Genomic DNA, 24,611 nt, shown 5'->3' on the forward strand with positions numbered 1-24,611 from the left:
GGTGAATGTTTTTTTTGATGTGCCATTATCTGCCATTATACATTTATCAAGTTTAAAGCACTATATTTCTAAAACTATGAAACGTTTCAAAGATTCCTTTTCAGGCAAACATGTCCACCGTAAGATGAACCTAAATAGGTTTGAATGGGGATTCTAGGTTTAAGTATGTAGGACTAGTAGCATGCCAAAGTTATAATTTTTTTCGGACGGCATACTATAGCATGTCGTTTTTCATGATTTTGGAGGATTTGAAAAAAATATGAAAATCATGAAAAAACGACATACTATAGTCCATGGTTTGGGACGTCATAATATATTTTGTCATATTTTCATGATTTTGGGACACTATGTCAGAGCCAGGACTTGAACCTGCAGCCTCCTGATTCCCAGGCAGGCTCTGTACCCAGTGAGCCGCTGTGCATGCTGTTCTTAAAAGGCCGAATAGATAATGACAGAAGAGCCAGAGACTTGTTTCCATTGTGGTTCATAAACATTCGAACGTCTAGAGATAAACAACAGCAAAAGAAACAATAGACAAATCTCCTGTTATTTTATTTTTTGTATTTTATTTTTGTATCAATGTTGTACTCAAAGGGAACAGCAGACTGTGTTGTGGCAGGTACCAAGTAGATCAGTGACTTAGCACACTGGCTGCATGATCTGGAGATTGTGGGTTCAAACCCCACTCAAATATTTAATTGCCAAAATCTGCCATTGACCCCCATTCTGAATTTCTCAAATTAAAAAGCACTATATTTCTAAAACTATGAAACATTTCAAAGATTCCTTTTCAGGCAAACATGTCCACCGTAAGATGAACCTAAATAAGTTTGAATGGGGTTTCTAGGTGTAAGTATGTAGGACTTGTAGCATGCCAAAGTTTGTGCTATTGCCATTGAGAATGCATTGGGCGTTTAAGTTAAATAACTCAGAAACTACAAAACATTTCAAAGTAAAAAGTTCCAGCATGTGTCTCCACAGTAAGCTGAATTATAAAAAGTGTGAATGGAGTTTCTAGGTGAAAGTTACTTTTTGACGTGCCATAGAGCTGCCATTGAGACCCATTATAAATGTCTAAAATTTGAAAGCTCTATATTTCTAAAACTATGACACATTTCAAAGATTTCTTTTCAGGCAAACCTGTCCACCGTAAGATGAACCTACATACGTTTGAATGGGGTTTCTAGGTGTAAGTATGTAGGACTAGTAGCATGCCAAAGTTTGTGCTATTGCCATTGAGAATGCATTGGGCGTTTAAGTTAAATAACTCAGAAACTACAAAACATTTCAAAGTAAAAAGTTCCAGCATGTGTCTCCACAGTAAGCTGAATTATAAAAAGTGTGAATGGAGTTTCTAGGTGAAAGTGATTTTTTGACATGCCACTATCTGCCATTATAAATTTCTCAAATTTAAAGCACTATATTTCTAAAACTATGAAACATTTCAAAGATTCCTTTTCAGGCAAACATGTCCACCGTAAGATGAACCTAAATAGGTTTGAATGGGGTTTCTAGGTGTAAGTATGTAGGACTAGTAGCATGCCAAAGTTATACATTTCTCTTTTGGTTTCGGACGGCATACTATAGCATGTCGTTTTTCGTGATTTTGGAGGATTTGAAAAAAAGATGAAAATCATGAAAGAACGACATACTATAGTTCATGGTTTCGGACGGCATACTATAGTATGTAGTTTTTAATGATTTTCGAGGATTTAAAAAAATGATGAGTCTTGTCTGGATTCAAACCCACAACCTGAGGATCATATACCCAGTGTCTTAATAGAGGGAGCCACCATGCTCTCTGTAACCTATCACAGTTTTAGGGTGTTCTTCTGGACTTCACTCTTTAAAACATGTGTTGAGCAGACGGACATGGGCGGGACTTGAACCCACGACCTGTGGCTCATATGGACAGTGTCTTAACCCAGACAGCCAACAGGCTCTTTGAGAACCTCTTCAGCTTTCCATCTCTTTCCAGTGTTCTTCTCCAAAACATGCTCCAGAGTGAAAGTACACAGAGCTCAGCTGGGTTTGAACTGACAACCTCTGGCTGGCGGCTCACGCGCTGGGCCAGTGACAGTGAGCCTGAGTCCCCATATTCTCTGCCTGATTCATCCCAATTCTCTTTCTCCTTTAAACCCATTTAGGCCTGACCTTCTGAAAGAATATATATTCAAAGATCTGTGCCGCATTTTCACGATCTTTCAAAAATAGCAGACCTACAAGCTCGTGGCGCGCTATGATGCACAGCCAAGTACAACAGCTCTCGGTGTTAAGATGCCATCTGCATGATCCAAAGGTCAATGCACCAGACAGTGGGCTTGTTGTTAAGAGTGTCTGCCGGTGAAACTGGGAGGTTGGGGTTCGATCCCCGGCCAGGTCATACCGAAGAATGTAAAAATGAGACCCAATGCCTCCCTGCTTGGCACTCAGTCAAGGGTTGGATTTGGGGGGGGGGGGTCAGATGCAGATCAACTACAAATAATTCCCAATTTCCCGAGTGTGGCACAGCTGCGGCTCACCGCTCCAAGAGATTAGAACGAGAACAAATTTCATTGCGGTAACGTGTGACAATAGTATAGCCTAGTAGGTCTATCTTTGACTTGATTTTGTTCCCGAGTTCAAATCCTGACAAATAGCGGATCTGAATTGTGAACGGATCCCACTCTATATAAACTTGTTTACTTTGAAATTGAAATAACAAATGGTAAGGATTTCCCTTGCTACATTGGTCCTAGCTCTCACACATGCTCAGAGACTTCAGAGCAGCATTATCTGAGCACATTGTCCAACTTCACTTGCTTCACACACCATCCAGGCACCAAATGCCAATACAGTTACATACCTCTTGGTATTATTATATGGGATCCCTTGAACCATCAGTATATCTGGTTTAATTTCTGTAAAAATATGTATAATTTATACAGTAATTTGATTGGAAATTTTAGGAAATAAAGATATGAAACTCTCTCAAAGATCTATACATTATTAAACCATAACTTCAAAATGGCAATCAAAAACAAATCATCACAAAATATTAGATGGTAAACAATAAAATATATCTTTTTTTTATTGTTTCGAGATGCATCAATCTCATTTCTCCCTCTCCTGTGCAAAAAATACAATTATCTTGCATAATAGAAATATATATTCCCTCAATCAATTTTGTAGCAAAACAAACAAGCAGATACATCCAGAATTATTGGCACCCTTTCATAACAATTCATATTAATTATTAATTAATTAATTATATTAATTATTGGCACCCTTTCATAATGATGAACCTGAGACTGTCTAACAAAAAAATGCATGATTAATAAGCAATACAGGTAAGATTGTCAGAAGTGCTGCTTAAAGCATAATATTAAAAAAATGATTGTTTTCACAGCAATTATTTTTTATTTTATCGCAGCTCCATTTAAATTAAATTAAAAAAATGCCACGTTTTCCCTTGTTTGGTATACTTCCTTGGCTTTCATTGTGCTTTATGACAAATCATTTTTATCAAGGAACTACAGGCCATTATATGGCATTCTGAGCTCAGTAGCATCAAATACTTCCTGATTTCTTCCCCCCCCCCCCCTTCATCCCACTCATTGGTGGAAAGCAACAAAGTAAATTTACTCAAATACTTATTTAATTTTTTTTTACTTCATTTGAGCATTGAAGTATTTCCAATTATTATTATTATTATTATTTTTTTTTAACTTCACTGGAGTATTGATTGAAGTATTTCCAATTTCAATACTTTTACTTCTACTCCACTACATCTCAGAGGCAAATATTGCACTTTTACTCCAATTACAATTATTTGACAACATCAGTTACTAGTTAATTATTATAACAAAACATGCATGAACCTCTTCAGCCCCTATTTAAACTTTCGCCATTTGAAAATAGCCGACCTACAAGCTCGCATCGCGTCGCGTCGCGAGCTTGTGGATCGGCTACTTTCAAAAGATCTTAATACATTTTTATACATACACCTTGGGGACATTCTGCCCAATTAGTACCTTTACTTTCGGCGCTTTATGTATATTTAGATATACAATACTTTTGTATACTTTTAGTAACATTTCGATTACCGTACTTGCAGTATTGGTACTTTTACGTAGCCCATTTAGGCCTGACGTCGAAATTTTAAAAACAAATGTCTTCTAAAGTTTTCTGAAATACCTCATGTTTCTGTTAAAATTATATGTAATTGGCCACCGACCCCCATCTGAAAATATGTTGTTCCAGGAACCCCTCAGAAGCAAAGATTTGAGTTAAAAACGTTCGCTCTGAAAGAATATATATATATTCAAAGATTTGTCCCGCATTTGCACGATTTAAAAAAAATAGCAGACCTACAAGCTCATAGCGCGGCACTCGGTGCCGCGCTATGAGCTTGTAGATCTGCTATTTTTCAATAGCTAAAGTATAACATAATGCTTAAAACACCAAAAGGGGTTCCCGCCCAGAATGGGTTAACGTCTAAACCAGTGGTTCCCAAAGTGGGGTCCGGGGACCCCCAGGGGTCCTTGAGGGAGTTCCAGGGGGTCCCCAGCTAAATGATAGTTTGGAACCAAATGGACTCTTATGGGTCTGTAACTCTGAGAGTGTACAAATGGTCCCATTTGTACACTCTCAGAGTTAAAATAACATTGATTTTACAATATAAATGGGGCTCTCAGAGATAGAAATTAAATGGGGGGTTCGTAGCCTGTTGCATCTCAAAATCCTTGAAATGAAAATGTTTGAAAATCACTGCTAGAGCTGTAAAACTCCTTCTCTTATGGAGGGTCCTTAGCATATATTTTCAAGTGGGGGTCCGCGGGCTAATGAGGGTCATTTTGGGGGTCCTTGACATGAAAACAGTTTGGGGCCTATATACCTTTCTATGTCTATGCACCACTTCCTCCATCTTGTCCTTTACACTATAGTCCACTTGCATGTTGAGTACACCAACGTTTTATGTTAGAAATGTTGAGTATGGGTCCCCAGCATGTAGAAACTGCCAGATGCTAACTTGCATAATGTTGAGCAATTTTCATAATTGGCATAATATGTGACAATACCATTAACAACCTATAGAAGGCAAAATATTCCAAATTTCATCATGCTTTATGTAGCATGTGATGTGTGAAACTAGGGGGTTTTCATGATGCTGAATCCATTCCATCCGGCAGTTTCTAAATGCTGGGGACCCATACTCAACATTTCTAACATAAAACCTTGGTGTACTCAACATGTCCGGGTTCACAATGGGGCTCTATGGGCTGGCAAGTAGACTACTACGCATCTTCTCCTCTTCCTCCTCCTTCCTCTTCTCTCTCCCCCTCCCTCTCCTCATGCCAGCGGGTGTCCCCCTGTTTCTGACGTCTCCGACGACCACCACCCCTGGCCCCACCCCCACCCCCACCGCCGCCGCCGCCCCTTCTTGGGGCTCTGGGCGAATCATCGGAAGCCTGGCTGGACCCTTCGCCGTCCGGAGGGGGCGAATCCTGCCCGTTCGCCGCGTCTCTCTCGTCCTCCCACCGCGGCTGCCGTCGCCTCCTCCTCCTCCTCCGTCCTCCTCCCTCATGCTATTGTTTGTTTTTTGACAAAGCACATTTAGATTTTAGTTTTGAATAGTTTTCATTTAGTCACATTTTGGTCACCTGGCTGGAATGTTTTAGTGTTAGTCTAGTTTTAGTCGACCGAATGTCACGAGATTTTAGTCGACTACAATGTATTTCGGCGTGCCCTTGATGGCATCGTAACGGCTGATTTTAAACTTGCTGAAAATAGACGATCTACAAGCTCGTCTTTTTTCAGCATGCAAACAAGCGTAAAATGACTCGTCTTTTAGTTCTACTGGAACTCGTGTACACTAGTCCACGATCTGTTGCCGAAATTGTCAATATATTTCTGACCAGATTTGAGGAGAACAACTTCTTTTCTTTTTTTTTTAAATGAGGCAGGCTCTTCACATACTAGCGCATGTCTGAAATAAGTGTCAGAGCTGAAATCGATGTAAATATGAAATAAATGCTTAAACATGTAGCTAGGTGTAATGTTAGAGTCCACAGAAGACATGTAAATATGAAATAAATGCTTAAAGGAGCATTCAGTGATTTGGGTAATTTGGAAAAAAAACCCGGTCCACCCGGTAACAAGATGTGCACATGCACACGCTCTACAGTGGGGGAAGTACAACAGACCAACAGCACGTGCACCAATGCCCGCCCCACTCGATCATGATTGGAGGAAGGCCCCTCTCATCCTGATTGGATGAAGGCTTTGCCACCCAAAGCCCAAACCGAAACTAGGGTTTTTTGACTCCAGGGGCTCACTGGGGACAGGGAGGAACTCCTTATATGGTCAGCACCCTTTATAGTAGGGAGGATTATCCAAAGAATAAGAAAAAATAAGTGATATTTGAATTAAGTGAAATCACTGAATATGCCTTTAAACATGTAGCTAGGTGTAATGTTAGAGTCCACAGAAGACATGTAAATATGAAATAAATGCTTAAACATGTTGCTAGGTGTAATGTTAAGAGTCCACAGAAGTGAACCTTTCAAGCCTGTTTTCTCAACTTGCTGTTTCTCTGCAAGACATTACTCTATAAGCCATATCTCCAAAACTGGTGTGTCAAACTGAACAACCAACATGTCAATTTGAAGCTATTCCTTGCTTTCATATGACATGAAAAAAAAATCCAATGGCATCAGTCAAATGTAGTCACATTTAGTCATAGTTTTAGTCATCATGCCTTAGTTTTTATTTTGTTTTCCTCAGTGAAAAAAGGTAGTCGATGTATAGTCATGGCCTTGCCATTAAGGCTTGTCCTGTTGTCCGGGACAACTGATCAACCTTTCCGGACGGAGTGTATTAAAATTGTACTTGGTCCGTTGGTTCCATGTTTTCTGAGCCAACAATATTGTCTGACATTATTATGAATAGGACTGATCTATGTCTGTGTATTTGGAATACATGAAATGTATGTAAGATCACAGACATAACATCATAGGGCTATTAACTTGTAAACTGAGAATATTCATCTAATATTCAAACCAATATCCAAATCACCAAAACCAACTTACAGTTAGTTGATGTAAAATGTAATTGTGTGCTTGTGCTCCGGACAAGTGAATGGGAAATTAATTATGAACCCATTTTGACCTGAGATCAGATTCTAAAAATGTCTTCTACATCCTGACAGTTTTCTGAAAAAGCTATGTTTCTATGTCAGTGGTTCTTTGATTTTCCAAAAAATAGCAGACCTACAAGCTCGTAACGCGCCACTCGGTGGCGCGCTATGAGCTTGTAGATCTGTTATTTTTCAATAGCTAAAGCATAACATAATGCTAACACCAAAAGGGGTTCCCGCCCAAAATGGGTTAATGTCAAGCCCTGACAGTTTTAGTGGGCCAACACTATACCTCGTACTCCCTGTCCTCCTCTTCGCCCTCGTCCGTGGAGCTGTCCTCGTCTTCAGAGTCGGACTCGTCAGAGTCGTCCTCTTCCAGGTAGCGGTAGCCTTTGATCTTTGTAAGGAAACAAATCAAATGATAAACCAGGGCTGTCAGTCAGCACGGCCGCCACACGTTACCGCGACATTTTTTGTTTTGGCTTTGAACCTTGGAATGTTCCAAGGTGAATCAAAATAAAATCACACCCGTGTGAAGTGAGGGGCGCTCTTATCATCGTACATGTATCATACATTATCATCTCATTCCGGCCAATCACAGTTTGCGTCCTCGCCTTCGTCATCAATGTCTGTGTTCACACAAACACTCAAAACTGTCCATTCATTGTCAATGGCATTTAATGTTTATGTTGGGACAAGATCTGGGTTACACACACTAAAAGCTGGACATCGCCCCTCAAAAATACATTTCTGTTTGGCTTTTAGGCTTTGTAAACAAGGTCTTCCCTGTGCATTTGTTTCTATTCTTTTGTATATTTAAGTCTTTTAATATACAAAGAAAAGAAAAAGTGGAAATTGCCGACCTACAAGTAAAGTGTGTAGAACTTGTAGATGTGATGATATTTCAGCCATTTATAAAGTGTTCCTGAGCAAAGACACTTGGGGCTCCATTTTCGTCACCGCTAAACCCCTTATCCCTAAACCTCTTTGACTTTTTTTTTTTTTGTTTTTTACTATTTTGAAAAACATTGTTGAATAGTTCAACTAGCCAATCTACATTGACACGTTGTGAGCTTGTAGACTGGCCATTTTAACTATTCAAAATTGTTTTGCAAAATAGTAAAAAGAAAAGGCAAAGAAGTTTAGGGATAAGGGCTTTAGCGGTGACGAAAATGGAGCTCATTTGAGCAGCCATCTACTGGGTGAAGCAGTAAAAGCTATTCCCCTCCCTCGAGGACCAGAACATATTCCCTTTCCTTTTTCCTTTCCTTTTGCACATGATCAGGACAAAATAAGTTACAAGATTAAACAGAAAGGAGAACTTTGCAGTGTTTCCCGCAGGAAAAAGCTTTGCCGCGGTGCTGGCCGAGGGGAGAGTCTCCAGCGCGGTGCTGGCCGAGGGGAGAGTCTCCAGCGCGGTGCTGGCCGAGGGGAGAGTCTCCAGCGCGGTGCTGGCCGAGGGGAGAATCTCCAGCGCGGTGCTGGCCGAGGGGAGAGTCTCCAGCGCGGTGCTGGCCGAGGGGAGAATCTCCAGCGCGGTGCTGGCCGAGGGGAGAATCTCCAGCGCGGTGCTGGCCGAGGGGAGAATCTCCAGCGCGGTGCTGGCCGAGGGGAGAATCTCCAGCGCGGTGCTGGCCGAGGGGAGAATCTCCAGCGCGGTGCTGGCCGAGGGGAGAGTCTCCAGCGCGGTGCTGGCCGAGGGGAGAGTCTCCAGCGCGGTGCTGGCCGAGGGGAGAATCTCCAGCGCGCACGCTTCGGGCGTTTTGCCCTCAAAACAGAAGAGAAGTTAGAGAAGAGAAGTTTCTAAACACAATCCGTTCTCAAATCTTCTATTAACGTCTAGCTGTGCCGTCATGGCCATTTCAGCACAGCTTGAGAGCTTATTTCAACCCATTGCCTGTAAATATTATATTTCACTCCACTTTTGTTTTCTTGGCTTGTCTTAAAACTGGCTTATTGCCAGCCTAATTAACAGTGGATTGTGCCTTCTGCCAGCACTATTCATATGTTTAATTTGTCATTTTAATGCCAATAGAAAAATCTGCGATATACACACTATATCTCATTTTCACGGGGCAAGACTATAGTATTGGACAATCAGATCTGATGGTGGCAGTAACGTCATCATTATGCCGATTTTGACCAAATAGAGCGAGTGAGCGGTGATCACTTCCGGTTTAAGGAATCACAACATCCGGGACTAGTTTGGACTGGTGCAGCACTATCAGATGTCCGGAATGCTAAGCGATCATTGTTTATTTTAATAACTAAGTCAAATTAAGCTCTAATCAAGCCCAAAATATCGCATTTTACGCAGCGATGCATGCGCGATCACACGCGTGCGTGATCGACCGTGCACGCGCGGATTTCGGCTGGTTTCAGATAGATTACATCGGCCGTTAGCCAAACAAGCTAATAGTTGCTACATTTTGTTATATTAAGCTCCCGATTACAGGGGATTAAACGATTACGTCAATTACGTCAGTGGCCATGAGGGATTATTGATTCATTACGTCAATAATATGTCATGGCCATGAGGGATTATTGATTCATTACGTCAATAATACGTCATGGCCATAAGGGATTATTGATTCATTACGTCAATAATATGTCATGGCCATGAGGGATTATTGATTCATTACGTCAATAATACGTCATGGCCATGAGGGATTATTGATTCATTACGTCAGTAATACGTCATGGCCATAGAGCGTCGCAGTCCCGCCCCCTACCATGGCCCAGGAAATGATTCTCCGTTCATTTTCCTCATAGACATTTGCTTACGCCGCGGACAAAGCCAACTCGAGTCGTGACAAATCATGGTAAATGGTAAATGGTGCATTTATATAGCGCCTTTATCCAAGGCGCTTTACATAGATTGTGACAACAAACACAATTTTTTGGGCCGAACAAATAATTAGAAAGAAGAAAAAAACGGCAGGTTACAACACTTTTTTTGTTGTTTTTCTCCTTTGTAATTATTTGTTTGGTCCAAAATATTGTTTGTGTTGTCATGAGTTGTCACGACTCGAGTTGGCTTTGTCCGCGGCGTAACCGTCTTTAAATAAATACTTTTTGAAATGTCTATGGGAAAAATGCATTGGGTTTCATTTCCTGGTCCATGGTAGGGGGCGGGACTGCGACGCTCTATAAGGGGGTTAATTGGCACGGTGCCAAGATATTTTAGGTATGGTGTGTGTGGCACCGGGGCGAAAAAAGGTCAGTCTTCTCCACCATATTTACTGCACAAAAAACACACATACAATCCGTGTCCGGCAGAGGTTTTTGTCATTGTTTGTTTGTCTGAGATTGTGATTGGTTACCTTGTGCCGTGGGCGGGGGATACGAGGCAGCCTGAATGGCTGCTTCCTGGCCAGCCGACGTTCCATCACCCAATAGCAGTAGCAGGCCAGCAACAGAGTGACCAATAGGATGGAGAGCTTGGCCTAAGGAGGCGGGTTGCAAAGAGTGCAAAGAGCCAATGAGACGAGAGCAAATTCATTTCGCTCCTATTATGCCACTAAGATGTGGAACGCCCTACCAACAGCCATTAAGAAATGTGAATGCCCAGATTCCTTAATTCAACCCTAACCCACCTCTAATTTTCCATACTGTACACGCCCATTTTGGGCGGGAACCCGTTTTGGTGTTAGCATTATGTTATGCTTTAGCTATTGAAAAATAGCCGATCTACAAGCTCGTAGCGCGCCACCGAGTGGCGCGCTACGAGCTTGTAGGTCTGCTATTTATTTTAAATCGAAGAACGACTGACAGAAACATAGCTTTTTCAGAAAACTGTCAGGACGTAGAAGACATTTTTAGAATCTGATCTCAGGTCAAAATGGGTTAACTGTATATATGACGACTTTTTTTTTTCTCGTAGAAGTGTCTTTAAATGTTCTGATGAATTGAAAATGGAGGACCCTGATGTAAACAAGTCTTATAGTGCTTTTCCTGGTTTTGTCCTCGTAGCCGTTTTAGTATTGACCTGTACTTTCGTTTGAACTGTACCCAGTCTGCAAACTGTGAATACAACTTTCAATCGAAAAATCAATCAATCAATCAATCAATCAATCAATCAATCAATCAATCAATCAATCTTCTCAGACACACAAAATATCTATTTATCAAATTGCACTATACTTGTGGGGCCCTCACACATATAGCACCGTAATACAAGTGTGTACACATGCACGCTCGCACGCACACCGTCGCACACGCACACACACACACACACACACACACACACACACACACACACACACACACACACACACACACACACACACACACACACACACACACACACACGCACCCTCATGGGCATGCCGGACCACAGGTAGACTATGAAGATGGCGATGGCCTGCCACCAGTGGTAGATGGTGTAGACGAAGTCCAGGCGCTCCTTATCCTCGTACAGCATACCTAACAGGACTGAACAGCACACAGTGCACAGGTGTTTAGATAGATAGAAGTGTGTGTGTGTGTGTGTGTGTGTGTGTGTGTGTGTGTGTGTGTGTGTGTGTGTGTGTGTGTGTGTGTGTGCGTGCGTGTGTGCGTGCGTGCGGAGCCCCTTCCCTACTTCCTTCACAGGTGTTACCGCTGCTTATTGATACTAATGAAGGCTCTGTTCCATTCTGGTCAAACAGAGTCAGTGTTAATGATACTAATGAAGGCTCTGTTCCATTCTGGTCAAACAGAGTCAGTGTTAATGATGCTAATGAAGGCTCTGTTCCATTCTGGTCAAACAGAGTCAGTGTTATTGATGCTAATGAAGGCTCTGTTCCATTCTGGTCAAACAGAGTCAGTGTTAATGATACTAATAAAGGCTCTGTTCCATTCTGGTTAAACAGAGTCAGTGTTAATGATACTAATGAAGGCTCTGTTCCATTCTGGTCAAACAGAGTCAGTGTTAATGATGCTAATGAAGGCTCTGTTCCATTCTGGTCAAACAGAGTCAGTGTTAATGATACTAATGAAGGCTCTGTTCCATTCTGGTTAAACAGAGTCAGTGTTATTGATACTAATGAAGGCTCTGTTCCATTCTGGTCAAACAGAGTCAGTGTTAATGATACTAATGAAGGCTCTGTTCCATTCTGGTTAAACAGAGTCAGTGTTATTGATACTAATGAAGGCTCTGTTCCATTCTGGTCAAACAGAGTCAGTGTTAATGATACTAATGAAGGCTCTGTTCCATTCTGGTTAAACAGAGTCAGTGTTATTGATACTAATGAAGGCTCTGTTCCATTCTGGTCAAACAGAGTCAGTGTTAATGATACTAATGAAGGCTCTGTTCCATTCTGGTTAAACAGAGTCAGTGTTATTGATACTAATGAAGGCTCTGTTCCATTCTGGTCAAACAGAGTCAGTGTTAATGATACTAATGAAGGCTCTGTTCCATTCTGGTTAAACAGAGTCAGTGTTATTGATACTAATGAAGGCTCTGTTCCATTCTGGTCAAACAGAGTCAGTGTTAATGATACTAATGAAGGCTCTGTTCCATTCTGGTTAAACAGAGTCAGTGTTAATGATGCTAATGAAGGCTCTGTTCCATTCTGGTCAAACAGAGTCAGTGTTAATGATACTAATGAAGGCTCTGTTCCATTCTGGTCAAACAGAGTCAGTGTTAATGATACTAATGAAGGCTCTGTTCTATTCTGGTCAAACAGAGTCAGTGTTAATGATACTAATGAAGGCTCTGTTCCATTCTGGTCAAACAGAGTCAGTGTTAATGATGCTAATGAAGGCTCTGTTCCATTCTGGTCAAACAGAGTCAGTGTTAATGATACTAATGAAGGCTCTGTTCCATTCTGGTCAAACAGAGTCAGGATATTGTGCATGTTGGCTCACTGGCGGGGTCCATTAGGTCCATTATGGGGGTCCTAAATGGAACAGAGCCTTATAAGTATCATCTGTAACACCTGTGACGGCGGCAGTAGGAAGAGTTATTCTGTGTGCATTTGGATATCGTACTATTGTGATGTGGCCATAAGTGTTCCATAAAAATATGAGGCGCCCGCTGGCCAAGTTGTCCAGCCTTGACAGCGTGTTGTAGACCAGGGGTTCTCAACCCGTGGGTCGCGACCCCTCGGGGGGGTCGCCAAATTATTTTAGGGGGTCCCCAAATTATTTTCAAAAAAAAAAAAAAAAAAAAAGTTTTTTTAAAATGTATTTTCACGATTTTTCAAAAATAGCAGACCTACAAGCTCGTAGCGCGCCACTCGGTGGCGCGCTATGAGCTTGTAGATCTGCTATTTTTCAATAGCTAAATTATAACAATGCTTAAAACTCAAAAGGGGTTCCCGCCCAAAATGTTTTAAGGTTATTGTAGCAGTCAATTTATATTGGGGGTCGGGAGGGGGCGGGGCGGGGGTCCCGAGACGTTGCCAAAGCATTTCCGGGGGTCCCCGGCCAAAAACGTTGAGAACCCCTGTTGTAGACAGGCTGGACCCATTCATGACGACCTTTGCTGCATGTTTCTCCCCTTCTCTCTCTACCTCTTTCATGTCTATCTTCACTTGATACTATCAATAAAGGCAGAAAAGCCAAAAACAAATGTTAAAATAATATATATATATATATATATCCCTACTCACTGCTGAGGCCGGTCTTGTTCAGTGCGGTGCCGAGCCCCCAGAGCATGGAGAGCACCAGCAGGGGGCCCAGGAGCTGAGGCGAGCGCGGGCTCGGGGACCACCACAGCAGCACCACCAGCAGCACCAGGTGCACGGCGGCGCCCCCTAGCAGGCCCGTGCAGCGCGGCAGGCGCAGCAGGGACAGAGACAGGCAGGAGAACACGGACGCAGACAGGCCGTACACCAGAACCAGCAGCCAAAGCTTCTCCAGGCCCAGCGCACACACGCCGTAGGACTGTGGGGGAGAGAGAGAGAGAGAGAGAGAGAGAGGGAGGGAGGGAGAGAGAGAGAGAGAGAGAGAGAGAGAGAGAGAGAGATAGAGAGAGAGAGAGAGAGGGAGGGAGAGAGAGAGAGAGAGAGGGAGGGAGGGAGGGAGGGAGGGAGGGAGGGAGAGAGGGAGGGAGAGAGAGAGAGAGAGAGAGAGGGAGAGAGAAACAGAAAAATCAACAACTATAATGTGGATGCGGTGTATGCTGTTACTCACATTTTAAAAGGTAGGCCAAGTGATTTTCTTTTTTTGATGACACAAAGAAATGAGGCGACAAAATTGGAACTGGAACACTATAAAACATTAAGCTGATAAATGGCTATTCTCTCCTGAAAATGTTATGTTCTGTTTATTAAAGAGCTGGAGAGACAGGGAGACCTGTTACTGAACAAACACTACTGATCAGAAAATACTGATCAGAATATAGTGATGTAACCTTTTGACAATTGTTTGAGTCTCTGTGAAATATCTAGGGGCCGCAATCTGCATTCAAAGATTTTCCTAGAAGCTTTGCCATTGGCCGATTTGCCAATCGAAGAACGACTGACATAGAAACATAGCTTTTTCAGAAAACTGTCAGGATGTAGAAGACATTTTTAGAATCTGATCTCAGGTCAGAATGGGTTAAGTGAAGGTGTGGGGGCCGCATGTGGCCCCCGGGCCGCCAGTTGCCCACCCCTGATACAGTATGTTCATACCAGGGAGAGTCCAGTGATGGCGAAGATCATCTCGAAGCCACTGTAGACAAAGAACGGGCAGAGCAGACGCAGACGGTAGTCTCTGAGGTGTTTGAAAGGCAGCTGGAAGATGTTCCCCCAGCCGATGCTGCGCAGGTCGATCTCCTCTGTGGGCCGGTAGGCAGCGCCGCACAAGAACAGGAACTATTGGACAGAGAACAGGCCCACAATAACACAAGAACAGGAACTATTGGACAGAGAACAGGCCCACAATAACACAAGAACAGGAACTATTGGACAGAGAACAGTCCCACAATAACATGAACTATTGGACAGAGAACAGGCCCACAATAACACAAGAACATGAACTATTGGACAGAGAACAGGCCCACAATAACACAAGAACAGGAACTATTGGACAGAGAACAGGCCCACAATAACATGAACTATTGGACAGAGAACAGGCCCACAATAACACAAGAACAGGAACTATTGGACAGAGAACAGGCCCACAATAACACAAGAACAGGAACTATTGGACAGAGAACAGTCCCACAATAACATGAACTATTGGACAGAGAACAGGCCCACAATAACACAAGAACATGAACTATTGGACAGAGAACAGGCCCACAATAACACAAGAACAGGAACTATTGGACAGAGAACAGGCCCACAATAACAGGAACTATTGGACAGAGAACAGGCCCACAATAACATGAACTATTGGACAGAGAACAGGCCCACAATAACACAAGAACATGAACTATTGGACAGAGAACGGGCCCACAATAACACAAGAACAGGAACTATTGGACAGAGAACAGGCCCACAATAACACACGTCACCACAGCGCCACACAAGAACAGGAACTATTGGACAGAGAACAGGGACGTGTGCACATATTAGACATCAAAGGGGGCTTCAGCCCCTGCCCTTTTACCCATCTGTAAAACAACTGCCCCTCTCCAGACCACAAATGAATGCAGCATTTACTACTACGGTGAAAGAAATGCGCAGCATTTTGCGTTGAACTGATTTGTTTCAAAATCCATGTCGTTACACACAGCATCTCCACTAGCTAAGGAGTGCAGGGTTGAGCCTCGCACATAGCAGATCTACAAGCTCTCAACGCGTCGCGCTGCGACGCGTTGAGAGCTTGTAGATCTGCTATGTTCACTATTTTCAGCCCCTGCCTCTCTAACAATCTCTGCACGTTCCTGGACAGAGAGGCCCACAACAACACCAGTCACCACAGCACGGCACAATGGCCCCCGAGCATCACAATCACAGCCAACATTGACTTAAATTAGTGTCCGGGAACCACCAGTGGTCCTTGAGGGGGTTCCAGGTGGTCCCCAGCTAAATGATGGGAGAGTTGGTAACCAAATGGACCGTTATAGGTCTTTAACTCCTGAGAGTGTTAAATTAAACCAAATGTACCCTTACAAGTCCATTTACATTATTCTTAAACATCTGCATTACTTAATTTACAAGAAGTCTACACAACTGCAGAATGTAGTATTGTTATTTAGATCAACGTTTGCTTGTTATCTCTCCTAATGGTACCATAGCATGGATAGTGGACAAAATATTATTCAACGACAACAAAACAATCTTTAGTTTTGGGTCTGAGAGGCTAAATGTCATCAAATGGTGGTCCGTGTGGCTCAAATTCCCCTTTTCAAACTCCCTTTGGACGTCCTTCCTCTAATGTAATCTTTGCATTCTGATCTTTGCAGGATGGAAATTCTATCATCAACCAGCATCAATTCTACACTCACTGTGTACGCGTTTGGTTTCAAGCCCAATAGACTACTAAGGCACAACAAATAGCACCATTGTTTCTAAAATAAAAATAAAAATCACACTCTCATCATCATACATCATCCCATTCCGGCCAATCACAACTTGCGTCCTCACTTTCCCGTCTTCACGTTTTATCCAATCAAATCATCGCTATGGGGTGTCAGCCAATCGAATCATCGCTAAAATTCACAGAAACACACAAAGCTGGGCATAGGAGGGTCTGGCGCCCCTCAAAAATGATTTTAGCAATGCCAGACTCTCGCTGGAAATAACTCCAATGAGCCAGCAGTACATATAGCATAACAGACTAGTGATGCACCCAATATTAACATAACATAACAGACTAGTGATGCACCGGATATTAACATAACATAACCAGACTAGTGATGCACCGAATATTAACATAACATAACAGACTAGTGATGCACCCAATATTATTATAATATTATTATACATATAGCATAACAGACTAGTGATGCATAACAGACTAGTGATGCACCGGATATTAACATAACATAACAGACTAGTGATGCACCCAATATTAACATAACATAACAGACTAGTGATGCACCCAATATTATTATAATATTATTATACATATAGCATAACAGACTAGTGATGCACCCAATATTATATATATTATATATACATATAGCATAACAGACTAGTGATGCATAACAGACTAGTGATGCACCGAATATTAACATAACATAACAGACTAGTGATGCACCGAATATTAACATAACATAACAGACTAGTGATGCACCGAATATTAACATAACATAACAGACTAGTGATGCACCGAATATTAACATAACATAACAGACTAGTGATGCACCGAATATTAACATAACATAACAGACTAGTGATGCACCGAATATTAACATAACATAACAGACTAGTGATGCACCCAATATTAACATAACATAACAGACTAGTGATGCACCGAATATTAACATAACATAACAGACTAGTGATGCACCGAATATTAACATAACATAACAGACTAGTGATGCACCCAATATTAACATAACATAACAGACTAGTGATGCACCCAATATTAACATAACATAACAGACTAGTGATGCACCGAATATTAACATAACATAACAGACTAGTGATGCACCGAATATTAACATAACATAACAGACTAGTGATGCACCGAATATTAACATAACATAACAGACTAGTGATGCACCGAATATTAACATAACATAACAGACTAGTGATGCACCCAATATTAACATAACATAACAGACTAGTGATGCACCGAATATTAACATAACATAACAGACTAGTGATGCACCGAATATTAACATAACATAACAGACTAGTGATGCACCCAATATTAACATAACATAACAGACTAGTGATGCACCGAATATTAACATAACATAACAGACTAGTGATGCACCGAATATTAACATAACATAACAGACTAGTGATGCACCGAATATTAACATAACATAACAGACTAGTGATGCACCGAATATTAACATAACATAACAGACTAGTGATGCACCGAATATTAACATAACATAACAGACTAGTGATGCACCGAATATTAACATAACATAACAGACTAGTGATGCACCCAATATTAACATAACATAACAGACTAGTGATGCACCGAATATTAACATAACATAACAGACTAGTGATGCACCGAATATTAACATAACATAACAGACTAGTGATGCACCCAATATTAACATAACATAACAGACTAGTGATGCACCGAATATTAACATAACATAACAGACTAGTGATGCACCGAATATTAACATAACATAACAGACTAGTGATGCACCGAATATTAACATAACATAACAGACTAGTGATGCACCGAATATTAACATAACATAACAGACTAGTGATGCACCGAATATTAACATAACATAACAGACTAGTGATGCACCCAATATTAACATAACATAACAGACTAGTGATGCACCGAATATTAACATAACATAACAGACTAGTGATGCACCGAATATTAACATAACATAACAGACTAGTGATGCACCGAATATTAACATAACATAACAGACTAGTGATGCACCCAATATTAACATAACATAACAGACTAGTGATGCACCCAATATTAACATAACATAACAGACTAGTGATGCACCGAATATTAACATAACATAACAGACTAGTGATGCACCGAATATTAACATAACATAACAGACTAGTGATGCACCGAATATTAACATAACATAACAGACTAGTGATGCACCGAATATTAACATAACAGACTAGTGATGCACCGAATATTAACATAACATAACAGACTAGTGATGCACCCAATATTAACATAACATAACAGACTAGTGATGCACCGAATATTAACATAACATAACAGACTAGTGATGCACCCAATATTAACATAACATAACAGACTAGTGATGCACCCAATATTAACATAACATAACAGACTAGTGATGCACCGAATATTAACATAACATAACAGACTAGTGATGCACCCAATATTAACATAACATAACAGACTAGTGATGCACCGAATATTAACATAACATAACAGACTAGTGATGCACCGAATATTAACATAACATAACAGACTAGTGATGCACCGAATATTAACATAACATAACAGACTAGTGATGCACCGAATATTAACATAACATAACAGACTAGTGATGCACCGAATATTAACATAACATAACAGACTAGTGATGCACCCAATATTAACATAACATAACAGACTAGTGATGCACCGAATATTAACATAACATAACAGACTAGTGATGCACCGAATATTAACATAACATAACAGACTAGTGATGCACCGAATATTAACATAACATAACAGACTAGTGATGCACCCAATATTAACATAACATAACAGACTAGTGATGCACCCAATATTAACATAACATAACAGACTAGTGATGCACCGAATATTAACATAACATAACAGACTAGTGATGCACCGAATATTAACATAACATAACAGACTAGTGATGCACCGAATATTAACATAACATAACAGACTAGTGATGCACCGAATATTAACATAACAGACTAGTGATGCACCGAATATTAACATAACATAACAGACTAGTGATGCACCCAATATTAACATAACATAACAGACTAGTGATGCACCGAATATTAACATAACATAACAGACTAGTGATGCACCCAATATTAACATAACATAACAGACTAGTGATGCACCCAATATTCGGCAGCAGAAAATTTTAGGCAGAAAATGGCTAAAAAAATTAAAATGCATTTTTGGCCTATTCGGTTTCGGCCCGAATAGGCAGAAAATATATCACCGAATAGTGTATATAGTGTATTAATGCATTCAAAAGAGCTGAATAAATGTTTTATGGACCCATAATAGTGATTATTATTTAAGTTAAGTTTTGCCATAACCATTTATTTTGCCATAAATCAGGTAGCTTTAAGGTACGGCCATGACAGCAATGGTAGGAAAAAAGATATATAATGTTAATCATATTCGGATATTCGGTATAAGACAACGCAGCTCGGCGCCACACGGTACAGATCGAGGCTGACGGACAACGACGTTGACTTACGATGATCATAGACAGGTAGGCGAAGCCCATGAGGATGCTCTCCACCTTGATGAGCAGCATGGAGCGTGGCAGCTTGGTCAGCACGGTGACGTTAAACCCAGGGATCACCCCGGTCACCGTCGCACCTGGGGGGACAGGGAGGACAGGGAGGAGAGGTTAAACCCAGGGATCACCCCGGTCACCGTCGCACCTGGGAGGACAGGGAGGACAGGGAGGAGAGGTGAGGTTAAACCCTGGGATCACCCCGGTCACCGTCGCACCTGGGAGGACAGGGAGGAGAGGTGACGTTAAACCCAGGGATCACCCCGGTCACCGTCGCACCTGGGGGGACAGGGAGGAGAGGTGACGTTAAACCCAGGGATCACCCCGGTCACCGTCGCACCTGGGGGGACAGGGAGGAGAGGTGAGGTTAAACCCAGGGATCACCCCGGTCACCGTCGCACCTGGGGGGACAGGGAGGAGAGGTGAGGTTAAACCCAGGGATCACCCCGGTCACCGTCGCACCTGGGGGGACAGGGAGGAGAGGTGACGTTAAACCCTGGGATCACCCCGGTCACCGTCGCACCTGGGGGGACAGGGAGGAGAGGTGACGTTAAACCCAGGGATCACCCCGGTCACCGTCGCACCTGGGGGGACAGGGAGGAGAGGTGAGGTTAAACCCAGGGATCACCCCGGTCACCGTCGCACCTGGGGGGACAGGGAGGAGAGGTGACGTTAAACCCTGGGATCACCCCGGTCACCGTCGCACCTGGGGGGACAGGGAGGAGAGGTGACGTTAAACCCAGGGATCACCCCGGTCACCGTCGCACCTGGGGGGACAGGGAGGACAGGGAGGAGAGGTTAAACCCAGGGATCACCCCGGTCACCGTCGCACCTGGGGGGACAGGGAGGACAGGGAGGAGAGGTTAAACCCAGGGATCACCCCGGTCACCGTCGCACCTGGGGGGACAGGGAGGAGAGGTGAGGTTAAACCCTGGGATCACCCCGGTCACCGTCGTACCTGGGGGGACAGGGAGGAGAGGTGAGGTTAAACCCTGGGATCACCCCGGTCACCGTCGCACCTGGGGGGACAGGGAGGAGAGGTGAGGTTAAACCCTGGGATCACCCCGGTCACCGTCGCACCTGGGGGGACAGGGAGGTGAGGTTAAACCCTGGGATCACCCCGGTCACCGTCGCACCTGGGGGGACAGGGAGGAGAGGTGAGGTTAAACCCAGGGATCACCCCGGTCACCGTCGCACCTGGGGGGACAGGGAGGACAGGGAGGAGAGGTTAAACCCTGGGATCACTCCGGTCACCGTTGCACCTGGGGGGACAGGGAGGAGAGGTTAAACCCTGGGATCACCCCGGTCACCGTCGCACCTGGGGGGACAGGGAGGACAGGGAGGAGAGGTTAAACCCAGGGATCACCCCGGTCACCGTGGCACCTGGGAGGACATGGAAGAGAGGTGAATTTTACGCCTTTTGGGCGGGAACCCCTTTTGGTGTTTAAGCATATGTTGTACTTTAACTATTGAAAAATAGCAGATCTACAAGCTCGGTGCCGCGCTACGAGCTTGTAGATCTGCTATTTTTGAAAAATCGTGAAAATGTGGCCCAAATGTTTCAATATATTCTTTCAGAGTGAACGTGAGGTTAGATCCTGGGATCACCCCAGTGACCGTGGCACCTGGGGGAGGGAGGAGAGGTGAGGTGACACCCTGGGATCACCCCGGTCACCGTGGCACCTGACAGGGAAGAGATTTACACTGGGTAAAAAAGCTAGAATGTGGGGATCTTCGGACAAGTGAGAGGACGGGACTTGAGTCTCCTGGACAAAATTTTATATTACTCAACTGAAAGTTGCTCTGTCAAATTTGTAGCCTACTTACTTGATTAAAAACAATACGTTTGATTCCCACTGGGGGCACTGCAGGGCGTGTTCTCTCCTCTGCTTCATTAGTGCCCATACCCTGAGTGGGGTTGGCCCAATGCATGTTCTCTCTATGTCCCCTAGGACCTTTACCCTCACCCTGGGTGGGGTTGGCCCAATGCATGTTCTCTCTATGCCCCCTAGGACCTTTACCCTTATGGGTGGGGTTGGCCCAATGCATGTTCTCTCTATGTCCCCTAGGACCTTTACCCTTACCCTGGGTGGGGTTGGCCCAATGCATGTTCTCTCTATGTCCCCACAGGACCTTTACCCTTACCCTGGGTGGGGTTGGCCCAATGCATGTTCTCTCTATGCCCCCTAGGACCTTTACCCTTACCCTGGGTGGGGTTGGCCCAATGCATGTTCTCTCTATGTCCCCTAGGACCTTTACCCTTACCCTGGGTGGGGTTGGCCCAATGCATGTTCTCTCTATGCCCCCTAGGACCTTTACCCTTACCCTGAGTGGGGTTGGCACAATGCATGTTCTCTCTATGTCCCACAGGACCTTTACCCTTACCCTGGGTGGGGTTGGCCCAATGCATGTTCTCTCTATGCCCCCTAGGACCTTTACCCTTACCCTGGGTGGGGTTGGCCCAATGCATGTTCTCTCTATGTCCCCACAGGACCTTTACCCTTACCCTGGGTGGGGTTGGCCCAATGCATGTTCTCTCTATGTCCCCTAGGACCTTTACCCTTACCCTGGGTGGGGTTGGCACAATGCATGTTCTCTCTATGTCCCCACAGGACCTTTACCCTTACCCTGGGTGGGGTTGGCCCAATGCATGTTCTCTCTATGTCCCCTATGACCTTTACCCTTACCCTGGGTGGGGTTGGCCCAATGCATGTTCTCTCTATGTCCCCTAGGACCTTTACCCTTACCCTGGGTGGGGTTGGCCCAATGCATGTTCTCTCTATGTCCCCTATGACCTTTACCCTTACCCTGGGTGGGGTTGGCCCAATGCATGTTCTCTCTATGCCCCCTAGGACCTTTACCCTTACCCTGGGTGGGGTTGGCCCAATGCATGTTCTCTCTATGCCCCCTAGGACCTTTACCCTTACCCTGGGTGGGGTTGGCCCAATGCATGTTCTCTCTATGCCCCCTAGGACCTTTACCCTTACCCTGGGTGGGGTTGGCCCAATGCATGTTCTCTCTATGTCCCCTAGGACCCTTACCCTTACCCTGAGTGGGGTTGGCCCAATGCATGTTCTCTCTATGTCCCCTAGGACCTTTACCCTTACCCTGGGTGGGGTTGGCCCAATGCATGTTCTCTCTATGTCCCCTAGGACCTTTACCCTTACCCTGGGTGGGGTTGGCCCAATGCATGTTCTCTCTATGTCCCCTAGGACCTTTACCCTTACCCTGGGTGGGGTTGGCCCAATGCATGTTCTCTCTATGTCCCCTAGGACCTTTACCCTTACCCTGGGTGGGGTTGGCCCAATGCATGTTCTCTCTATGTCCCCTAGGACCTTTACCCTTACCCTGGGTGGGGTTGGCACAATGCATGTTCTCTCTATGCCCCCTAGGACCTTTACCCTTACCCTGGGTGGGGTTGGCCCAATGCATGTTCTCTCTATGTCCCCACAGGACCTTTACCCTCACCCTGGGTGGGGTTGGCCCAATGCATGTTCTCTCTATGTCCCCTAGGACCTTTACCCTTACCCTGGGTGGGGTTGGCACAATGCATGTTCTCTCTATGTCCCCTAGGACCTTTACCCTTACCCTGAGTGGGGTTGGCCCAATGCATGTTCTCTCTATGTCCCCTAGGACCTTTACCCTTACCCTGGGTGGGGTTGGCACAATGCATGTTCTCTCTATGTCCCCTAGGACCTTTACCCTTACCCTGGGTGGGGTTGGCCCAATGCATGTTCTCTCTATGTCCCCTAGGACCTTTACCCTCACCCTGGGTGGGGTTGGCCCAATGCATGTTCTCTCTATGTCCCCTAGGACCTTTACCCTTACCCTGGGTGGGGTTGGCCCAATGCATGTTCTCTCTATGTCCCCTAGGACCTTTACCCTTACCCTGGGTGGGGTTGGCCCAATGCATGTTCTCTCTATGTCCCCACAGGACCTTTACCCTTACCCTGGGTGGGGTTGGCCCAATGCATGTTCTCTCTATGTCCCCTATGTCATAGGGCAGGGGTTCTCAACCCGTGGGTCGCGACCCCTCGGGGGGTCGCCAAATTATTTTAGGGGGTCCCCAAATTATTTTCCAAAAAAAAAATATATATATATTTTCACGATTTTTCTAAAATAGCAGACATACAAGCTCGTAGCGCGCCACTCGGTGGCGCGCTACGAGCTTGTAGATCTGCTATTTTTCAATAGCTAAATTATAACAATGCTTAAAACACCAAAAGGGGTTCCCGCCCAAAATGGTTTAAGGTTATTGTAGCAGCCAATTTATATTGGGGGTCGGGAGGGGGCGGGGCGGGGGTCCCGAGACATTGCCAAAGCATTTCCGGGGGTCCCCGGCCAAAAACGTTGAGAACCCCTGTCATAGGGGACATAGAGAGAACATGAATTGGGCCTATGAAAGTGTTTCCCAAACTTTTTCGTGTCAAGGACCCCCAAATCAACATTTATTAGGCCACGGACCCCCCATTTGAAAACATATGCCAGTGA

General features: G+C 43.9%; 1 protein-coding gene across 1 annotated transcript in view; it reads right to left on the bottom strand.

The window, feature by feature from the left end:
• Positions 1–4,715: 4,715 nt before the first annotated feature.
• The window catches only part of unc93b1 (unc-93 homolog B1, TLR signaling regulator), a gene marked incomplete at its 3' end in the record, with an annotated part of 36,999 nt that continues 17,103 nt past the window's right edge, over positions 4,716–24,611 (bottom strand). The window contains exons 7-14 of the mRNA XM_079499561.1: positions 20,079–20,203; positions 14,719–14,901; positions 13,714–13,987; positions 11,433–11,551; positions 10,441–10,563; positions 7,410–7,514; positions 5,363–5,567; positions 4,716–4,723 (exon numbers count right to left, since the gene is read on the bottom strand). Coding sequence (XP_079355687.1) covers positions 4,716–4,723; positions 5,363–5,567; positions 7,410–7,514; positions 10,441–10,563; positions 11,433–11,551; positions 13,714–13,987; positions 14,719–14,901; positions 20,079–20,203 — 1,142 coding nt within the window. The remainder of the gene's footprint in view (positions 4,724–5,362; positions 5,568–7,409; positions 7,515–10,440; positions 10,564–11,432; positions 11,552–13,713; positions 13,988–14,718; positions 14,902–20,078; positions 20,204–24,611) is intronic.

The sequence above is a fragment of the Electrona antarctica genome, assembly GCF_951216825.1.
Source record: "Electrona antarctica genome assembly, chromosome: 4".
Taxonomy (NCBI): Eukaryota; Metazoa; Chordata; class Actinopteri; order Myctophiformes; family Myctophidae; genus Electrona; species Electrona antarctica.